The sequence below is a fragment of the Aulonocara sp. 'chitande type north' Nkhata Bay genome, linkage group LG11 (genome assembly GCF_057382095.1).
Source record: "Aulonocara sp. 'chitande type north' Nkhata Bay isolate Kocher_YH1m ecotype deep benthic linkage group LG11, A_spYH_male_GT1.1, whole genome shotgun sequence".
Taxonomy (NCBI): domain Eukaryota; kingdom Metazoa; phylum Chordata; class Actinopteri; order Cichliformes; family Cichlidae; genus Aulonocara; species Aulonocara sp. 'chitande type north' Nkhata Bay.
Genome location: NC_141354.1, coordinates 14,037,870 through 14,054,043, shown reverse-complemented (window position 1 = coordinate 14,054,043; position 16,174 = coordinate 14,037,870). Strand labels below are relative to the sequence as shown.

General features: G+C 42.7%; 1 protein-coding gene across 1 annotated transcript; it reads right to left on the bottom strand.

The window, feature by feature from the left end:
- Positions 1-3,746: 3,746 nt before the first annotated feature.
- gapdhs (glyceraldehyde-3-phosphate dehydrogenase, spermatogenic) lies at positions 3,747-15,384 on the bottom strand. The gene is made up of 11 exons (XM_086310686.1): positions 15,296-15,384; positions 8,184-8,243; positions 7,392-7,488; positions 6,382-6,488; positions 5,476-5,566; positions 5,270-5,388; positions 5,071-5,152; positions 4,809-4,960; positions 4,514-4,676; positions 4,324-4,421; positions 3,747-4,229 (listed from the first exon to the last, which is right to left on the bottom strand). The coding sequence occupies exons 2-11, from the start codon at positions 8,210-8,212 to the stop codon at positions 4,160-4,162; spliced, it is 1,008 nt and encodes a 335-aa protein (XP_086166812.1). The 5' UTR covers positions 8,213-8,243; positions 15,296-15,384; the 3' UTR covers positions 3,747-4,159.
- Between the last annotated feature and the right edge of the window lie 790 nt (positions 15,385-16,174).

Here is a 16,174-nt window from a genome sequence, read left to right as displayed (position 1 = left end):
ATGTTTAAACAGTGAAATTTTGCAATTTTATGCACAAAGTGAGCTCATTTCAAATTTGATGCTTGCTACAGGGAAAAAAATAGTTGGGACGGGGAAATGTTTTCTGCGATGTAGCATTTCCTCTTCTTTCCAAAACACATCAAGATTATGAGATCCTAGAGGTTTGATGTTGGAATTTGGTCCCATTCTTGCCTGATATAAGTTTCCAGCTGCTGAAGAGGTCATGGTAAAATGTTTAGCATAGTTAGGTCCTCAGGTCCCCCAAGGCCTATATTGCTGTGAAGTTTGAACATGATTCACCCCAAAGATTGTGGGTAATAAACCATGCAAAATTGGAAAATTATATCTTCAAAAGTGTGGACACTTGACTACTAACAAACAGACAGACAACAAAATAAGGGAACTGATTACAAACTACCTCCATGTGGGGGGAGGAAAAATGGCAGTAAATTAAAGTTAGTCTGAAGTTGGAAAAACAAATGAAAAGAAAATGTTTTCTGTTGGGATTTAAAGATTGTTACTGGGGAAAATAGGCAGCTAGAAAATTCATTCTTAAAAACTTAAACCAGACCCCTTCAATGCTGGTTAACCTGAAAGAATTGATAAATCCACGTTTATCAGGCAGAAGTTCAGAGACTAGGTCTCAGTCACATGGTGTGTCCAGTTCACAAGAACAACAACAAGAAACGAACAAAAAGAGTCCTTTAACATAAACATTTTCAACAATGCAGATGATTCAATATCATCTTTTGTGTTTCCATCAATCATTAAGAATGGCAGTCTACGGCCATGAGATCTAAGAAACTGTCATTTATAAAGTTAGTGTAATATTTTACCATCAGAACTTTTTTGACCTTTAAAGTTGTTATTTTATAAATGAAATAAAATCTCAAGCTTTTGCCCATTTAGCCGTAGCACTAAAGCTGATGGTAAACCACGTACAATCCTTATGGTCATACGCATCTAATACTCGAAAACTATCTGTGTTTCTGAAAAAGGAATGATGGGAATGATATCCCTCCGACTCAGTCCCAGATTTTCACTTTTACTGCCATTGCTGTAGCTGCAAGTGATGCGCAGTTGTAATAATATACACATTCTCATATCACTTCACGATACACACCCGTTGATCAATGTAACATGCTCATGGCACTTTTTGCCCCTACTGAGGTGGTGAAAATATATACGGTTAAACAACAGGAAGCACTGCAGCACAGCTGAGTTCAGAGTTTTGCATGTCAAATGCTCTTAAGAGCAATTAAAGTTGCCAAGGCAGCGACAAGCTTAGTTAAAAAATGTTCCTGCATCACAGCAGCATGCAGACTGTGCCTTTCTGCAGTATTGCAAAAAAGACAGCAGGTGTCCTCAGTGACCAGTCCCCTGTTTTTGCAGAGCTGACTTGAACTTTAACGTTAAAAATATGCAGTTATTCTCTCATGGCAGCATTAACTTGATACATCAGAGCTGGCAATGTATTATTAATCTCCCACGTTTTTCCTATCTCTGTATACAAAACAAATTTTGACATTTACTAGCCAACTTTAGTTTTTATAATTATGACCAAATACTGACATATCAATACACAAAAAATGGCTATTGTCTTATTAGTTAAGAAGCCCATGTTTACATCTCAGTGTCTGTAGAACAGCTGTTTCTATTCTACAGAGCACGAGTAGAAACATTTAAGCATGACAATCAAGTCAGGATCAAACTGAGCAGGTTTGAACTTGTGACGCTTCAAAGTTGTAACCTACGATCTAGAGTGGATATTATCTGCATCCACGATTCTCTCGTGTGAATTAAATCAACTCATACTTTTGTTGTTAAATCTGAATCAAATATGATTTATATACTTGACTTGTGCACAGTTCATTGAAGAACAAGAGCATCTAAACACATCTGTGTGTGTGTGCGCGCTAGGGGGTTGCCTTTAAGACACATGCATGAAGTACCTACCTTTTCTTTCCAAAATTCTCGAGGTTTTCAATCTGGTTTTAAACCCTTTCATAGCACTGAATCAGCCCTTTTAAAAGTTTTTAATGACATATTTTTAGCGACTAATGCTGGGGACTGTGTTGTTCTTGTGCTTTTAGATTTGACAGCTGCGTTTGATACCGTGGATTATACCATTTTATTCTCTCGTTTGGAGGACTGGGTGGGCATTAGGGGCACAGCACTGGAGTGGTTCAGGTCCTACTTGGCAGGGCGAACTTTTTGTGTCAGCCTCGGTGACTATGTGTCGTACTCCGCTCCCCTCTTGTGTGGTGTCCCACAGGGCTCAGTTCTAGGCCCCCTCCTCTTCTCTTTATATCTGCTTCCTCTTGGTTCTGTACTGAGAAAGCATGGCATTGCTTTCCACTTTTATGCTGATGACTGTCAGATCTATGTCCCTCTAAAGAAAAAAGGCAGATACCTTACACAGCCATTATTTCAGTGTCTCGATGACATTAAGACTTGGATGTCTGTTAACTTTTTAAAATTCAATGATAAAAAGACAGAGGTGATGGTTTTTGGTAGCCCCACTGAGACCCCCAATGTGTATGTAGATTCCCTGGCCCAGTATGTTAAGCCAACTGTCACAAACCTAGGGGTCAAAGTGGACTGTGATCTGAAGTTTAATAATCAAATTAAGGCAGTGGTAAAATCTAGCTTCTTTCACCTCAGGCAGCTGGCAAAAATAAAGCCAATTCTTTCACGGCAGCACTTTGAGACAGTGATCCACGCCTTTGTTACCACTCGGCTGGATTACTGTAATGCACTTTATATTGGGGTCAGCGCATCATATATTAGTCATCTACAGAGGGTGCAAAATGCCGCAGCTCGTCTTTTAACTGGCACTCAAAAGTTTGAGCACATTTCCCCTGTTTTAGCTTCACTTCAGTGGCTGCCCATTTCTTTTGGGATTCATTTTAAAATTCTTTTATTTACTTTTAAAGCTCTCCATGGCCTAGCCCCATTGTATCTCTCTGAGCTGCTACAGCCTTATACACCCACCCCACTCTCTCAGGTCAGCTGATCAGCTGCTCCTGAATGTACCCAGGACTGGGCATAAACTTAGAGGGGATCGTGCTTTTGCTGTAGCAGCTCAAAAACTGTGGAACGAGCTTCCTTTAGAGATTAGACAGGCCAGTTCTTTACCTGTTTTTAAGTCACTCTTGAAAACCCACCTCTTTACCCTGAATTTGACTCATGTGAGATGTTGGTTTTTATTTCAGTTGTTTTTAGGTGATTCTATGCTGTTTTATCTTGTTTTTGTTTTAATATAGGGCTGTTTTAATTTTATGTTTTATGTGTTTTATTTATTTATTTTGCTGTTTTCTGTTATTCTATTGTTTTAACTTATTTTCTGTACAACACTTTTTTCCTTTGCTGGGTATTTAAAAGTGTTTTATAAATAAAATTGGAAATTGGAAGATTATCCTGTGGATTAAAACACAGCTGCTTTTGCCAGAACTTTTGAATATGAAGTTGGAGTTCAAAGCAAATCACGATAATTTTCAGTGTGGATCTTTTGTCGAGTGCATCCACCATCCCTCCTCTGCATGTCCATACCCAAAGATCACAGTAACAGCTAATTTAAAATGCTGTCATGACCAGGAGTAGTGGCTATGTCATGGATCTTCTTGTTATCATTGTTACAGTAATTCTAGTAATTCTGTATATCACAGTGTTAATGGTTGTTATTACATATTTCAGTCAAACAAGTTGTGTTTTGGTTGATTGGAAGCATAAAACAGGACAACATGAGGTTTTTCAACTTTTATTTATCCTTCAGCAGAGTTGGAATAGTTCTGCCTCTCAGCTTCCTCCTTTTACTGGTGATAAAGCCTTTAAACACACCAACAGGGCGATGGATACAGTAGTTACCATAGTACTGAGTCATAATGACACATCTAAGGTGGCAGTGGGAGGTGGAGAGGGGCACACGGACACAAAAATTTCACCAAACAGTCGCCTTGGAATTATAAGAAGAATAAAACAAAACCAGAATAACTCATAAACACTCAAAGACACTGCTGCTGCCTACATATACTGTAGTAGAGCTAATGGTTGTGATGCTATGACTATGGGTTGGGCTTGTGTGTAAAAGAGAAGGGTGGAAGTAAAGGATGAATTAGGGGTGGTCCCTTTGCTGATTTCCTTGGTGGACAGGAAGTGCCTACTCCTTGGAGTGCATGTACAGCAGCAGGTCGGCAACGCGGTTGCTGTAGCCGTACTCATTATCATACCTGGTTGGAGGAAAGGAAAATGAATTAGTTAGCATCTTTTCTTCAGACTTCCTGTTTTCTATGAGGGGCTGGACGGGACATGCTGAAAACTCACCAGGAAATGAGCTTGACAAAGTTGTCATTGAGGGAGATGCCAGCACCAGCATCAAAGATGGAGGAATGGGTATCACCGATGAAATCAGAGGACACCACCTGGCAAACACAAAGCACACCACGTGAGTGTAAAGTAAAGCAAATCACAGATCGATGATAACAATATTAAATCAGCTGTTTATATAGAATACCTGGTCCTCGGTGTAACCCAGCACTCCTTTCAAGGGTCCCTCGGCGGCCTTCTTGACGGCTTCCTTAATCTCAGCGTATGAAGCAGGCTTGGAGAGACGGCATGTCAGATCCACCACTGACACATCGGCCACTGGCACCCTGAATGCCATGCCTGTCAGCTTACTACAGAAAGAAGGAGGCAGAGGACAAAAAAGTGATTTCTGCACTTTTTATTAATCAGTCTTCATTTCTTCAACAACTGGCTAAAGTGTACACCATCTTAGGCAGCTGAAACTTTTGTATGTGTGTCTTTACCCATTGAGTTCAGGAATGACTTTGCCCACTGCCTTGGCAGCACCAGTGGAAGCTGGAATGATGTTTGCGTGGGCACCACGGCCGTCACGCCAGGCCTTGGCACTGGGACCATCCACTGTCTTCTGTGTGGCTGTGTATGCATGGACTGTTGTCTACAGATATCACATGACACATTATTAACCTTTAAGACTTAAAAAAGAAGATCATAAATATTACATTTGCTTATCATACTCAGATACTGTATAGAATTACTCTTACTTACCATGAGGGCCTCCTCGATGCCAAAGCTATCGTGGATGACTTTGGCCAGGGGGGCCAGGCAGTTGGTGGTGCAGGAGGCATTACTATGAACAGAGCAACAGACACGATTAGTTATTTTACAATATACTAGTAGATATGATATTTAGGGTTTCTTTTGAGGTTCTAAAGCTAAATTTAGGTTAACAATTAAATTGTGTTACCTGACAATAGTCATGGAGGAGGGGTCGTATTTGTCCTCATTAACTCCCATGACAAACATTGGAGCATCAGGTGAGGGGGCTGACACAACCACACGCTTTGCACCACCCTGGATGTGAGACTGTGATTGGGAGAGAGAGCGCAGGTTCGAAACATTTCCTGGAATGTCATTGCGTTTGTCTGTGTTTGTCTGTGTTTTTGTACTTACAGAGGCCTTCTCAACACTGAGGAAAACTCCAGTGGACTCAACAACATATATGGCTCCAGAGCTGCCCCAGGGGATTTCAGCTGGCTTCATACTAGAGTTATAGAAGAAACTGCATCAGTCCAGAATCACCTTAAATTTGGCAGGTCTCTGTAAAACAGCTTCTTTTGCTTTTGCCTGGTTCACGTTACTGTATTTTATCCTAAAAAAAAAACAAAAAAAACCCTCGAAACAGGAGTATTACTACATACAGCTGGCTAATTGATTTTAAAAGTCTTTCTTTTCACATGCAAAATGCTAAATATGCGGCCCATCACATCCTAAAAACCTCATATTATCCCAACAAGGCATATCGCTCTGAGACTCACTTGTGGTTCCTGGAGTTTCTAAAAGTAAAATGGGAGGCAGCGCCTTCAGCTCTAAAGGCCCTCTCCTATGGAACCAGCTCCAAGCTTGGATTTGGGACAGAGACACCCTCTCTATAAGATCAGACTTAAAACTTTCCTTTTTCAAAAGCTCATAACTAGGGCTGGGTCAGGTGACCCTCAATCATCCCTCAGTTGTTGCAGTCATTATATCCTCAAGCTGCTGGGGGGGGACTTCCCATAGTGAACTGACCACTTCTTCTTCACTTCCCTTTTCTCACTCCCTGTTTCTTTATATGCCACAATTGCAGAGCAGCAACTTTTCTTGGAGCCATAGTCAGTGCTTTGTACCGCTCCTGTCTACACTCTTCCCCACTCTCATCACATGCCTGGTCAGAGAAGATTGCTGATGTTCTTCCTCTAATGTCACTGGATGTTTACTTTGAAAAATGAAGCAGCTTTATATAAAAAAAAAACTGAACTGGAACATCTGCTCTCTGTAGCAGAACACAGCCACGGGCCAGTTAATGCTGTCGTTACTTACCACTGGAAGACAGAAATGGCTTGGCCATCGACGACAAGTTTGCCATTATCTGCAGACACTTCACCACGGTAACGGCCATGAGTGGAGTCGTACTTGAACATGTAAACCTAGAAGCAGGAGGGATGACAGTGATGACGTTAATATGGGGAGTGCTTCACAAGGAAGCAAACACGTTCTATACCCTCCTGGAATTTTCTGGGCAGTTTTCAGAGATTAAGTTTTCTATTAGCACCCAAACAACAGACGTCCATTCCTACATGACAACATGTCATGGATTTATACTACACAGCCTGAATAATTTAGATAACTTAGCAGTAGGGCTGTTCGATATAACGATATATATCGGATGACGATATAAAAACGTCTATCGTTTCATTTTACGCTATCGTTTGTTTCGTGGTGTCGTAAAATAAGCTGTTTACAGCAATATTTTTTCATCGTTTTGATGGTCACTGTAGTGGCTATATTCATTTCTTAAAGTTCTCTCTTTCTCTTATATTTAATATAACCACACGGACAAGCGCCTATTTTTACATGTTGTCGTTAGCAACAATGATGGTAAAACCATGGCGTGGCTCCGCTGTCCGCTTGTTTGTTTTCTACTAAACCTTTCACAATAAAGCTCAAGATCCTGTTGAGACTTTTCAAAATAAACTGAATCACGTGAAAGAGCATGCAGAGAGTTTACGGATGAGAAGAAAAAAAAAAAAGAGCCGTTAGGTGCTAAAAAATAAACCTTAGACTAAACTTTGAAAGAAAACGGCGGCCGTTACAACTTATGTCTAAAAATGTATAGTTTCATGCATCGGTTAAAACACTCGCATCCAGGTAAAGGACGCCCAGCTGGAAAAACTTCACACAAGTCGAGTTGCCCGAGAGTCACAGAATTTACAGAAAATATTGCATTTTTGTGATTTATATCGTTGTCAGGACGATAAACGTCTTATATCGGGATATGAGATTTTTGTCATATTGCACAGCCCTACTTAGCAGGCAGTAGATTTACTCACCATGTACTGCAGGTCAATGAACGGGTCATTGATAGCCACAACCTTGATGCCCTTCTGAAGGCAAGCCCTCAGGACCAGGCGGCCAATGCGACCAAATCTGCAGAGACAGAGATGGAGAGATTAGGAATAGTTGCCATGGGAAAACAGTGGGAAACTTCCTCAGGATGTCACAGCACCCATGGGATCAGTCCATGTCCACTGCAGCAACACTTTACAGTTTTAATACGAGGAACTTTCACTACACTCTTATATGTCCACATCATGTCATGCTTTTTCAATTACTCAAAAATAGACAGATTGTGTCCCTCACTACAAGCACATCTGTGACTGTGATATTACAGAAATGTTACAGTGGATGAAATTATTTCTGAACAAAAAAACAATTATCTTTTTTTTAGTCCTGAAAACAAATATAGCCTCAAACTGTAACCACAATATAATATAATTTGAACGATGGCTAAAGGAAGAGGTGGCTCAATCATGGAGAGTGTTTACTTCTAATAATTTCAATTCAATATCACAGTAAACCTTTCAGCATCAAAACAGGCTTTACTGTGCAGTTATTACTTGTTAATAATGAATTTGTTATGGTGTTATGGTGCATTTGCCCTTTGGTTCCTCTTTAACACATCTTTACTAACCACCAATGCTTGCCCAGCCCCAGTTTTTGCTTCAATGATATCCTACTGTAACCACCAGAAGTCACTCTTACCCATCTTAGTAGTGTCCGTGTGTGTGTGTGTGTGTGTGTGTGTGTGTGTGTGTGTGTGTGTGTGTGTGTTTCAAACTGACCCATTGATTCCAACACAGAGGTCTGACATGGTGGCTGCTGCTTAGGGAGTGTGGAGTAACCTGGAAGAAAAAGAAAGAAAATTAAATAAATCATCACATTTGAAATGAATTAATTTAAACAACATTGAACATCAAATGACAGAAAATAACAAGCAAGCCATCAACCCCAGATAAGGCAGATAAAAATGCCATCTGTTGTCAACCCTGCGACAGACTGGCGACCTGTCCAGGGTGTACCCCGCCTCTCGCCCTATGACAGCTGGGATAGGCTCCAGCGCCCCCCGCGACCCTGAGAAGGATAAGCGGAAGCGAATGGATGGATGGATGGATGGATGGATGTTGTCAACCCAGCCAAAAATAGCTGATATATAAAATTTTTAAAACATCAGAGTCAGGCAGGGTGCAGCCCCAAGAAAATGAAGCAGCTTTAGGAAGGACAGATATATTGTTGGCTTGCAGTGTCAAAATGAATATAATATACCGGAAGTCAAGAAAAAAAATTTGTGGCAAGTTAATACATGACCTTACACTCATACAACCACAGGAAATGAGCAGGCAAAACCAAAAAGAAGCACATGTGCAATAAATCACAAATCCATTTGTGCCAAGCTACCCTCTATCATCCATTTCACTTTGAATTTACAGATGGTCTTTTTTGTCTTCCTCTCCTTCTCTCCTCCACGTTTTACACTGATCCTCACACTTGTTTCTGTCCTCTCCACTCAGTCGGAGGCCGTGTGGGGTGAAGTGAGGTTACATGTTGTCGTATGCAACATCTTAAAAAGATTTGAAATGCCCAAATTTCAACATCAGCCCCTTCGGTGATTTCAGCATTGAGGCAACACTGTAAAAAACTGTCATCTCACAATACCTGGATGCCCTCTGTGATGCATTAGCACTAAAGGCAAAAACACTTAACACCTGTGAAGAACGCTCATGAATTTGCATGACATTTTTGAGCCAGGTATGATGACTGAAAGCATAGCACAAGCCAGAAAGTGTGCAAGAGTGTGACTGTGTTTAATGGCAACAGGGGAAAAATACAGGCTGCCAAAAAAATGTGTTGTACAGGCAACTGCCGCAGGAGTAGGGAGGTGTTACCTCATGCAGCGACATGTTTCGACAACAATGGGATATAAAGGGAAGGAGGTAGGTATGTGGAGCAAGCAGGGACTTGATAGAGAGGAAGCATGACCTTTTTCCCTCTACCTTCCTCTCCCTTTCATACTGGAACACTCTGGTTCCTCCTCACTACACCTCCTCCTAGTCCCACCCTTCTTGTCTTTTCTACCAGCTCTGCTTCCCCTCTCCGCCCCTTCAGCTCCTTCGCTGTCCTCGCTCTCTCTATATTAGTCTCCCAACTCATGCAACCTCATGTTGGGGGGTTATGGGAGGTTTCCATCTGTAGCTTGTCACCAACCAATAACACGTTCACAATCAAAGCAGTGCTGGTGATGCTGGTGCTGTGTGTGTGAGACAGCATGTGCATGTAAGTGTGTGTATATGTGCGAGTGGCAGGGCAGGTAGAGTAAGTAAGGGCAATGCGGATTATCCTTGGAACTGGCTGTTCGTCATTTTAGACAACTGTAATCTCCTAATCTGTTGTGTGTGTGTGTGTGTGTGTGTGTGTGTGTGTGTGTGTGTGTGTGCGCGGGTGTGTGTGTGTGTGTGTGAGAGAGAGACAGAGAGCGTGTGTGTGTCTACACAAATGTGTGTGTGTCTCTCTGACAAGCAAGTAGGGCAGGTCGTGGATCTGGTGAAATGCATTGTGGGAGCACTTTAAATAGAATAAAGGGAGTGCCAGATTATGATGAATAATCGCTCTCTTTCTTTCACGCAAAAATAACTGTACATGAGACTCTGGATTATTTTCACCTGGATGTATCTGCTGTAGTCATTAAAGCAGAGAGGAGCGGCACCATTTGTTTCCAGTCAGAATCAATTTATCGAACAGCCTGCCAGCAGTGATGTGATGCGACCTGTGATGGCCTCAGTGCTTTCAGTTATTAGACTTCTTGTCTCCATGTTTGCAGCACCGTCCGCTGAAGGCAAGAGCGGCCATTTTGTGTTCTGCTGCTTGCATCCACACACAAGGTCACCAAGACAAAAAAAAAAAAAAAAAAAAGATGGAGAGGGGACAAGAGAGAGGGAGAAGGTCCAGTGTGACCGCGCAGTTCTCAGGTTTCACCTTTTGTGCATTCACAAAACACTGCAGGGTCCCCCCCCTCCACCTCTCTCTGCCCTTGTTGCCTGTTTCACAGTTCATTTCCCTCCTCGATTTTCTCTCTTCTTGCTCCAAGTTTTTCCAACACGGAGCAGCTGCCTCGGGTAACCATAACAAAACAGCCGCTCTCTTACTTTTTAAGAGGCTTTTATACTGAACTAAAGATAGAAAATGGAATAGCAGGGCGCTCACAAGGAGACAGATCTTTGCAGGACGGCATGATGGAGCACATACTAAAGACAGACTCATGTCATGGCAGGCACTTCTGTCATGACACAATGAAGGTCGCTGGTATCAGGCTGCATGCATCACTATTTAGTAGTCCATTTAAGGAGCACTATGATAACCAGTAAAACTCTTTGCATCATGCTAATGGTGAGGTATATTACATTACACTTTGTAAGGTTTTTGTGCAACAATTACAACACCATAGTTTCACTAAAGGTCGCCTAAATTGCACCAGGTTTTTATTGCGCATATCTACCGAGGACATTGCATTTGAATTTACCGTCAGCCCAAACAGCACTGGTCTGTTATTACCCACCCCCCAAGAGTGCTCGCACAGACGTGCCACATCTCACAAAGACAGCACTGTGCAGGGCGGAGAGGTGATATGCTGGTAACTGCAGCTTCCAATCTGCTGATACTCATTCAATTGTTCAAAGAAGGAACATAAGCATTCTATACTTTTCTGACCATGCATTGCACGCAGATGCACCAAACACTGTTTGGCATTTACAGAAAGACAGACTGACCTGAGGAGTCAATGCAAGACTGGGAAAAAATTGAGATCTGATCTAAATGTAGGTGAACAAGGCTGCTCCAAGAAATTGGTGGTGAAAATCGTTCTGAACAGGTGAAAGGAATAAAAGAATGAATGGTATTAAAGCTTAGATCATACTGAATAGCTGGACATATGGTGCGTGCTTGTTGTCCTTCCCTTCTGACCTGCACTTCGAGCTGTTATCCCTCCCTTACTTTTGCTGGCTCCATGAGTTCCACACATTTGCCCTCTGCTCATTCCCACCACCCAAACTAATCATTAAAATTCACCACCCTCCCTCCATCCCTCTATTTGTCGGCGCTCATTTGTCTGCGTAACCCCACCACCACCGACACAGACTCCCCCAACCCCCAAGGCTTTGGCCTATATTCCTCACCCAGGTTTATGCAGAGGGGGTGCAGAACAGGGGCCCCTCCAGTGTTTGCTGTACGTGCACTGGAGGGACTGTTGAGGGAGAGAGATGACTCATAACTATTCGACCAGAAAAAGGACAAAGACGATCAGCAGCTGGAAAAAAATAAATTCTCAAAATTGAGAGCGGACGCGTAAGTGAAAGGAGTAGAGGGGAGTGGAGCATAATGACACAGCATTTCTTTCCTTCTGTGCACATTTTTTACAGCGTCGAGCACCTACGATTGACAAAACAAACACTGATTGTGTTTCTTCAAAATATGTCTCCTTTGAACAACATACGATCTGCAGGGACTTGCTACAAACCCTTATATGGACATAAGTTTGAGGTAGCACAGATGTTCTGCTACGTAACACTGTTCACACACAAGAGACGGAGCTGAAGGAGAGACACAGCTCACTCTATTGACTGCATGGGAGGCAGACTGAAGCTAATTTTCTCGCTCTTTGGTTTGCTTTGGTGCATTCATTGGAAGCGCTTCCATCTGAAAGATTTGTCAGTGAGTGAGTGAACTCACTGACTCTGACAGGGCTTTTCCTGCCCACTAACTCCTCTGGCTTTCCTCCTTCATTTGCCCTTATTTTGCAACCCCTCCCCCACAGCTATCTATCCCCCTGACACACCCTCGCTCTCTCTCCAGTGGTTTTCCACTGCAGTAGGTTGATTGGCCAGAGGCCGGGCGCACTATCCAATTAGGTAATGTCTTCTGTTCTTGCCGCTTCTGGATGATTTGCAAAAATCAAACAAGTCGCAGTGAGCTATACTATTATGTTATTATTCTGAGAGAACGCCATAAAAATGTTCGTATCACTTTCACTATGCACTGCTGGGCACTATAGAGTTAAAGTTATATGGGAAAAGTCATACTATTACTGCAATTTCCATTCCAATAAGGGCTTTTCCCCTATTTCACTATTTTACTGTTGTATTTTGGTGTTGTAATTAATATACCGGCCTTCTGTGGACAGGGACAGGCCGATTAGAAGACCTACTTTTCTATTAGGCATTTAATTAGTGGCACTCAATTGTGTATTCCTATGACCAGATACACCAGCTTTGATAAGATGAATACAATGAGGCCTATAATGGTTTGGTAATCCACTAAAACTTGTATAGAGTTTGTGCACACACCGGCCATCATGAATTAGTAAAGCCTGTGCTGTATCAAACTGCAGAGGACTCAGCAGAAGGACACGTGACTCCTTGATCCCAGTTATGCTGATCACAGACACACACAGTCCTCACAGCACTAATTTGTGACTGGTTTTTAAGTGTTAGTCCCTGTCTTTTGCCTCCTTTTATATCATAAGCTAAGCCACAGCACGTTGGTAAAATGATGCGGTGTTCTCTGCTTGTCTTAAAAAGATGTTGGTTATGCAAAAATCCACATACTATAACATATATTATAACTGTAATATCCATAAGAAGTGCTGTGCTGAATAAGTGAGGCAATCTTACATCCACACGCTCTACTTCCTACATTTTTCAAGAGTTTATTTCCTCAAATTGGGGGCAGTTACGCACAGAGCGCTGAATCACTCTGGAGTTCCTTCTCGCTCAGACAACCTAAAAAAGATTGCAGGGTGATAAGACGTCTGCAGAGCACAGTCAAGTGGGACACTCACACCAACCTCAGCCTGTAATCCACTAAACTCCTTTGATGGAAAACCTGAATTAATCTAGAAACAGCGACTCATAAGTGCTTCAAGAATGACTCAAGGCTACTTGTAAATCTGTGTCATCGCAAAACTAACTTTTAGTAGAGGGGACAACCCACCATCTACAGGATGTGGTCATTTAATGTGGGTAGGGTTTTACCCACAAGTACCTGGGTGTAAAATGAGTGGTTCAAGGTAGGGAATATTTTCCGGCATGACTAACGTGGCCTGATAGCGTTCTTCCTGCAGACAGCACACGAAAATCAAGCCCACATTTACACCCAACATCAAAGAGGCCACATGAGCCCCTGCTTTTCTACATCTTAGTAATTACATGGTTGAACTCCACCTCAGGATAGCATGTCCCGTGTGTTACAGGCAGAGACTAGCTAAACTCCCCGGCATTAATTTTAAATTCTATATTTCTTTACTCTGTAGAAGAAATAAATCTAAAGGAACAGGTCATCATCGGTCATGCACATCACCTGAAGGCCTCTTGACAGCACAGGGTGTGACTACAGTGCTTAGCATGACTGCTAAGGATCCTAAGATACTGTGACCTTCAGCGTAGAGCAGTATGAGCTAACGTGTGAGTGCCCCTTCATGGTTGAAATCTCAATAAATGATTTCAGGCTGACAAAGGAGTCTAAGATGAAGCATTACTGGCTGATCGGTATCAGCACTGGAGCTCTGGGCCTGCTGTGACCTTCACTAGCCGGAGGGATGACCTTCAACAGTCAACCATGGCTCCATCTGCATGTAGCCCACCACACCTGCATATGAAATCAATCAGCAGCAAAAACACTGTTCACCTTAACTAATAACCCAACATCGTGGTATTTATTACTACACAAATAATGTATTACTACACAAATATTGACAAACATCACGATTCTCTGTGGAGTTTAAAATAATGAATTCACGCTTGTGATCTCATTATAATTCTCCTGTACTGAACCCATCTGACCTTTTCTATTAATAACGAATTGAACAATAACTGTATCCTGTATGCTTCTGTGCCATTAAAGGAGAACACGGGCCTCCTAAGCAGAGAACTGCATCAACAGGTCAGTCCAGTCTGGAGTAAACTGCGGCAGAATCATGCGACACTGCGCCGTCAAGAGGGGGGAGTTGCAGCCTCCTTCTCTCTGCCATGAAATAAACCATAGCTTATTCATTTTGTCCATTCGCTCATCTCTGAGGCCTCTGCCTCATGTAGGCTGCAGTAATTGCAGGCGCACAGCTCAGCTGAGAATGGCGCAACGTCGACAGACTTCATGGTGAAGACAGGAGCAAGCACGTAGCGTCACCTTCATCTACTCATCCTCCACCTTCAAGTCCCTACATCCCTGTGCATCACTGCGGGACATATTCATTCAAGCATCTGCCTCCTAACTCTACTGATCAGTATGCTTCTGAGATAGGCTTCATTTTTCTATTGGATTACATAACATGGAGACTAATCCACTTCCGCAGATGCAGCACTCCGAGCTGCCAATGTCACGTTGCCCGCTGAGACGAATGAATGGAGCAAACTTAATACACGACAATTACGTCATGATAATTCACAGTGCAGTCTAATTGGGATTGTTTTCGTGTTTTTCGGGATTTATTTCTTAATTGAAGCCACATTATGTTAAAAATGGCGCAGACAGAACACATAACACAACAGCCTGCCTCTCTCCAGACTGAAGGCCACGGCCGCATCCTCTCTTCCTGTACAATACAAGCGTGAACCCTGCCAAAAATGACACACTTAATAAACCATAAACCACCCCTGCAGCACACGTGGGGCCTATTTCCTCTCATTTTGCACCACTTCGACGTTTTATGTGCCCGACTTAATGAATCGTGGATGCAGGGCGATGATAAGCTCACCAGCTTCCGCGAGTCACGTAGCTACATCCTGAAAGAGGAGTGAAACACTGAAAGTAGAGCGGAATTCATTTCTTCTACCTGAATACTTAAAAATACTTGAAAGTCAGACGTTAGTTGGGTCCTTGCGCTGAAAAGCAAAGCGGTGTAGCGGCTTACCTCACGGATGATGCTTCTTGAGTTGTGTGCGCAGTTCACCGAGGCGCCTTCCGCTTTTATATTAGACACGTGACTCGGGAAGCCTGGTCGCCCTGGTGACGTGACGTCATGCCATCTTCTGTCAGGACTCCATTCTGAACGCGTACATGCTCACGGTCTCTCCTCGCTGCCATAGTAACGGAAGAATGAATCGTCGGTGTGGTTAACGTCTTTATTCACAGAGCCTGTCCGCAGGGCAGGATCGAGGGTGGCGTAGAGGATGAAAGGTGATATTCATAAGAATATCAAAAGAAATGCACAGACAGGAAGAGCGAGGCTGGCAGGACGCCAGCGATGAAATGATGAAGATTTTGGTCCGATGTCCCAAGATGCTCAGCGGTTACACGAGGCTCTGATGTAATATAATGGGGCACATTTGCTTTAATAAAGCTGTTACAGGCTACATAGGAACAATTCATGAGCCCGCACTAGCTGGTTTAGATCGCAAAAGTGCGAGTTAAGCATACAAAGTAACTAGGACAAAGTGCGTCCCTTATTAGCTCAATACGGGACGTGTACTTTTGTTTCTAAATACGGGACGATTCCGTATTTTAAGGGACGGTTGGCAACCCTAGATGGAGGGCCAAACGCTTTGGTAGCAGGCCTCGATTGTGCATTGATCTGACTGCAGACTGGCCCTCCTATGGAGGGCAGTTAGTGTGTGAGAGAGCCCATATGGATGTATGCAGCGATATGTAGGGAGCCCTGGACATGTCACGTAGTCATACATGAAGAACTGGCGGTATTCTAAACTGGACTAATCGATTATGACCGTACGACCAATATGCAATAAAATACAGTATCCCGCATAATGATACTACTACTACTACTAATAATAAT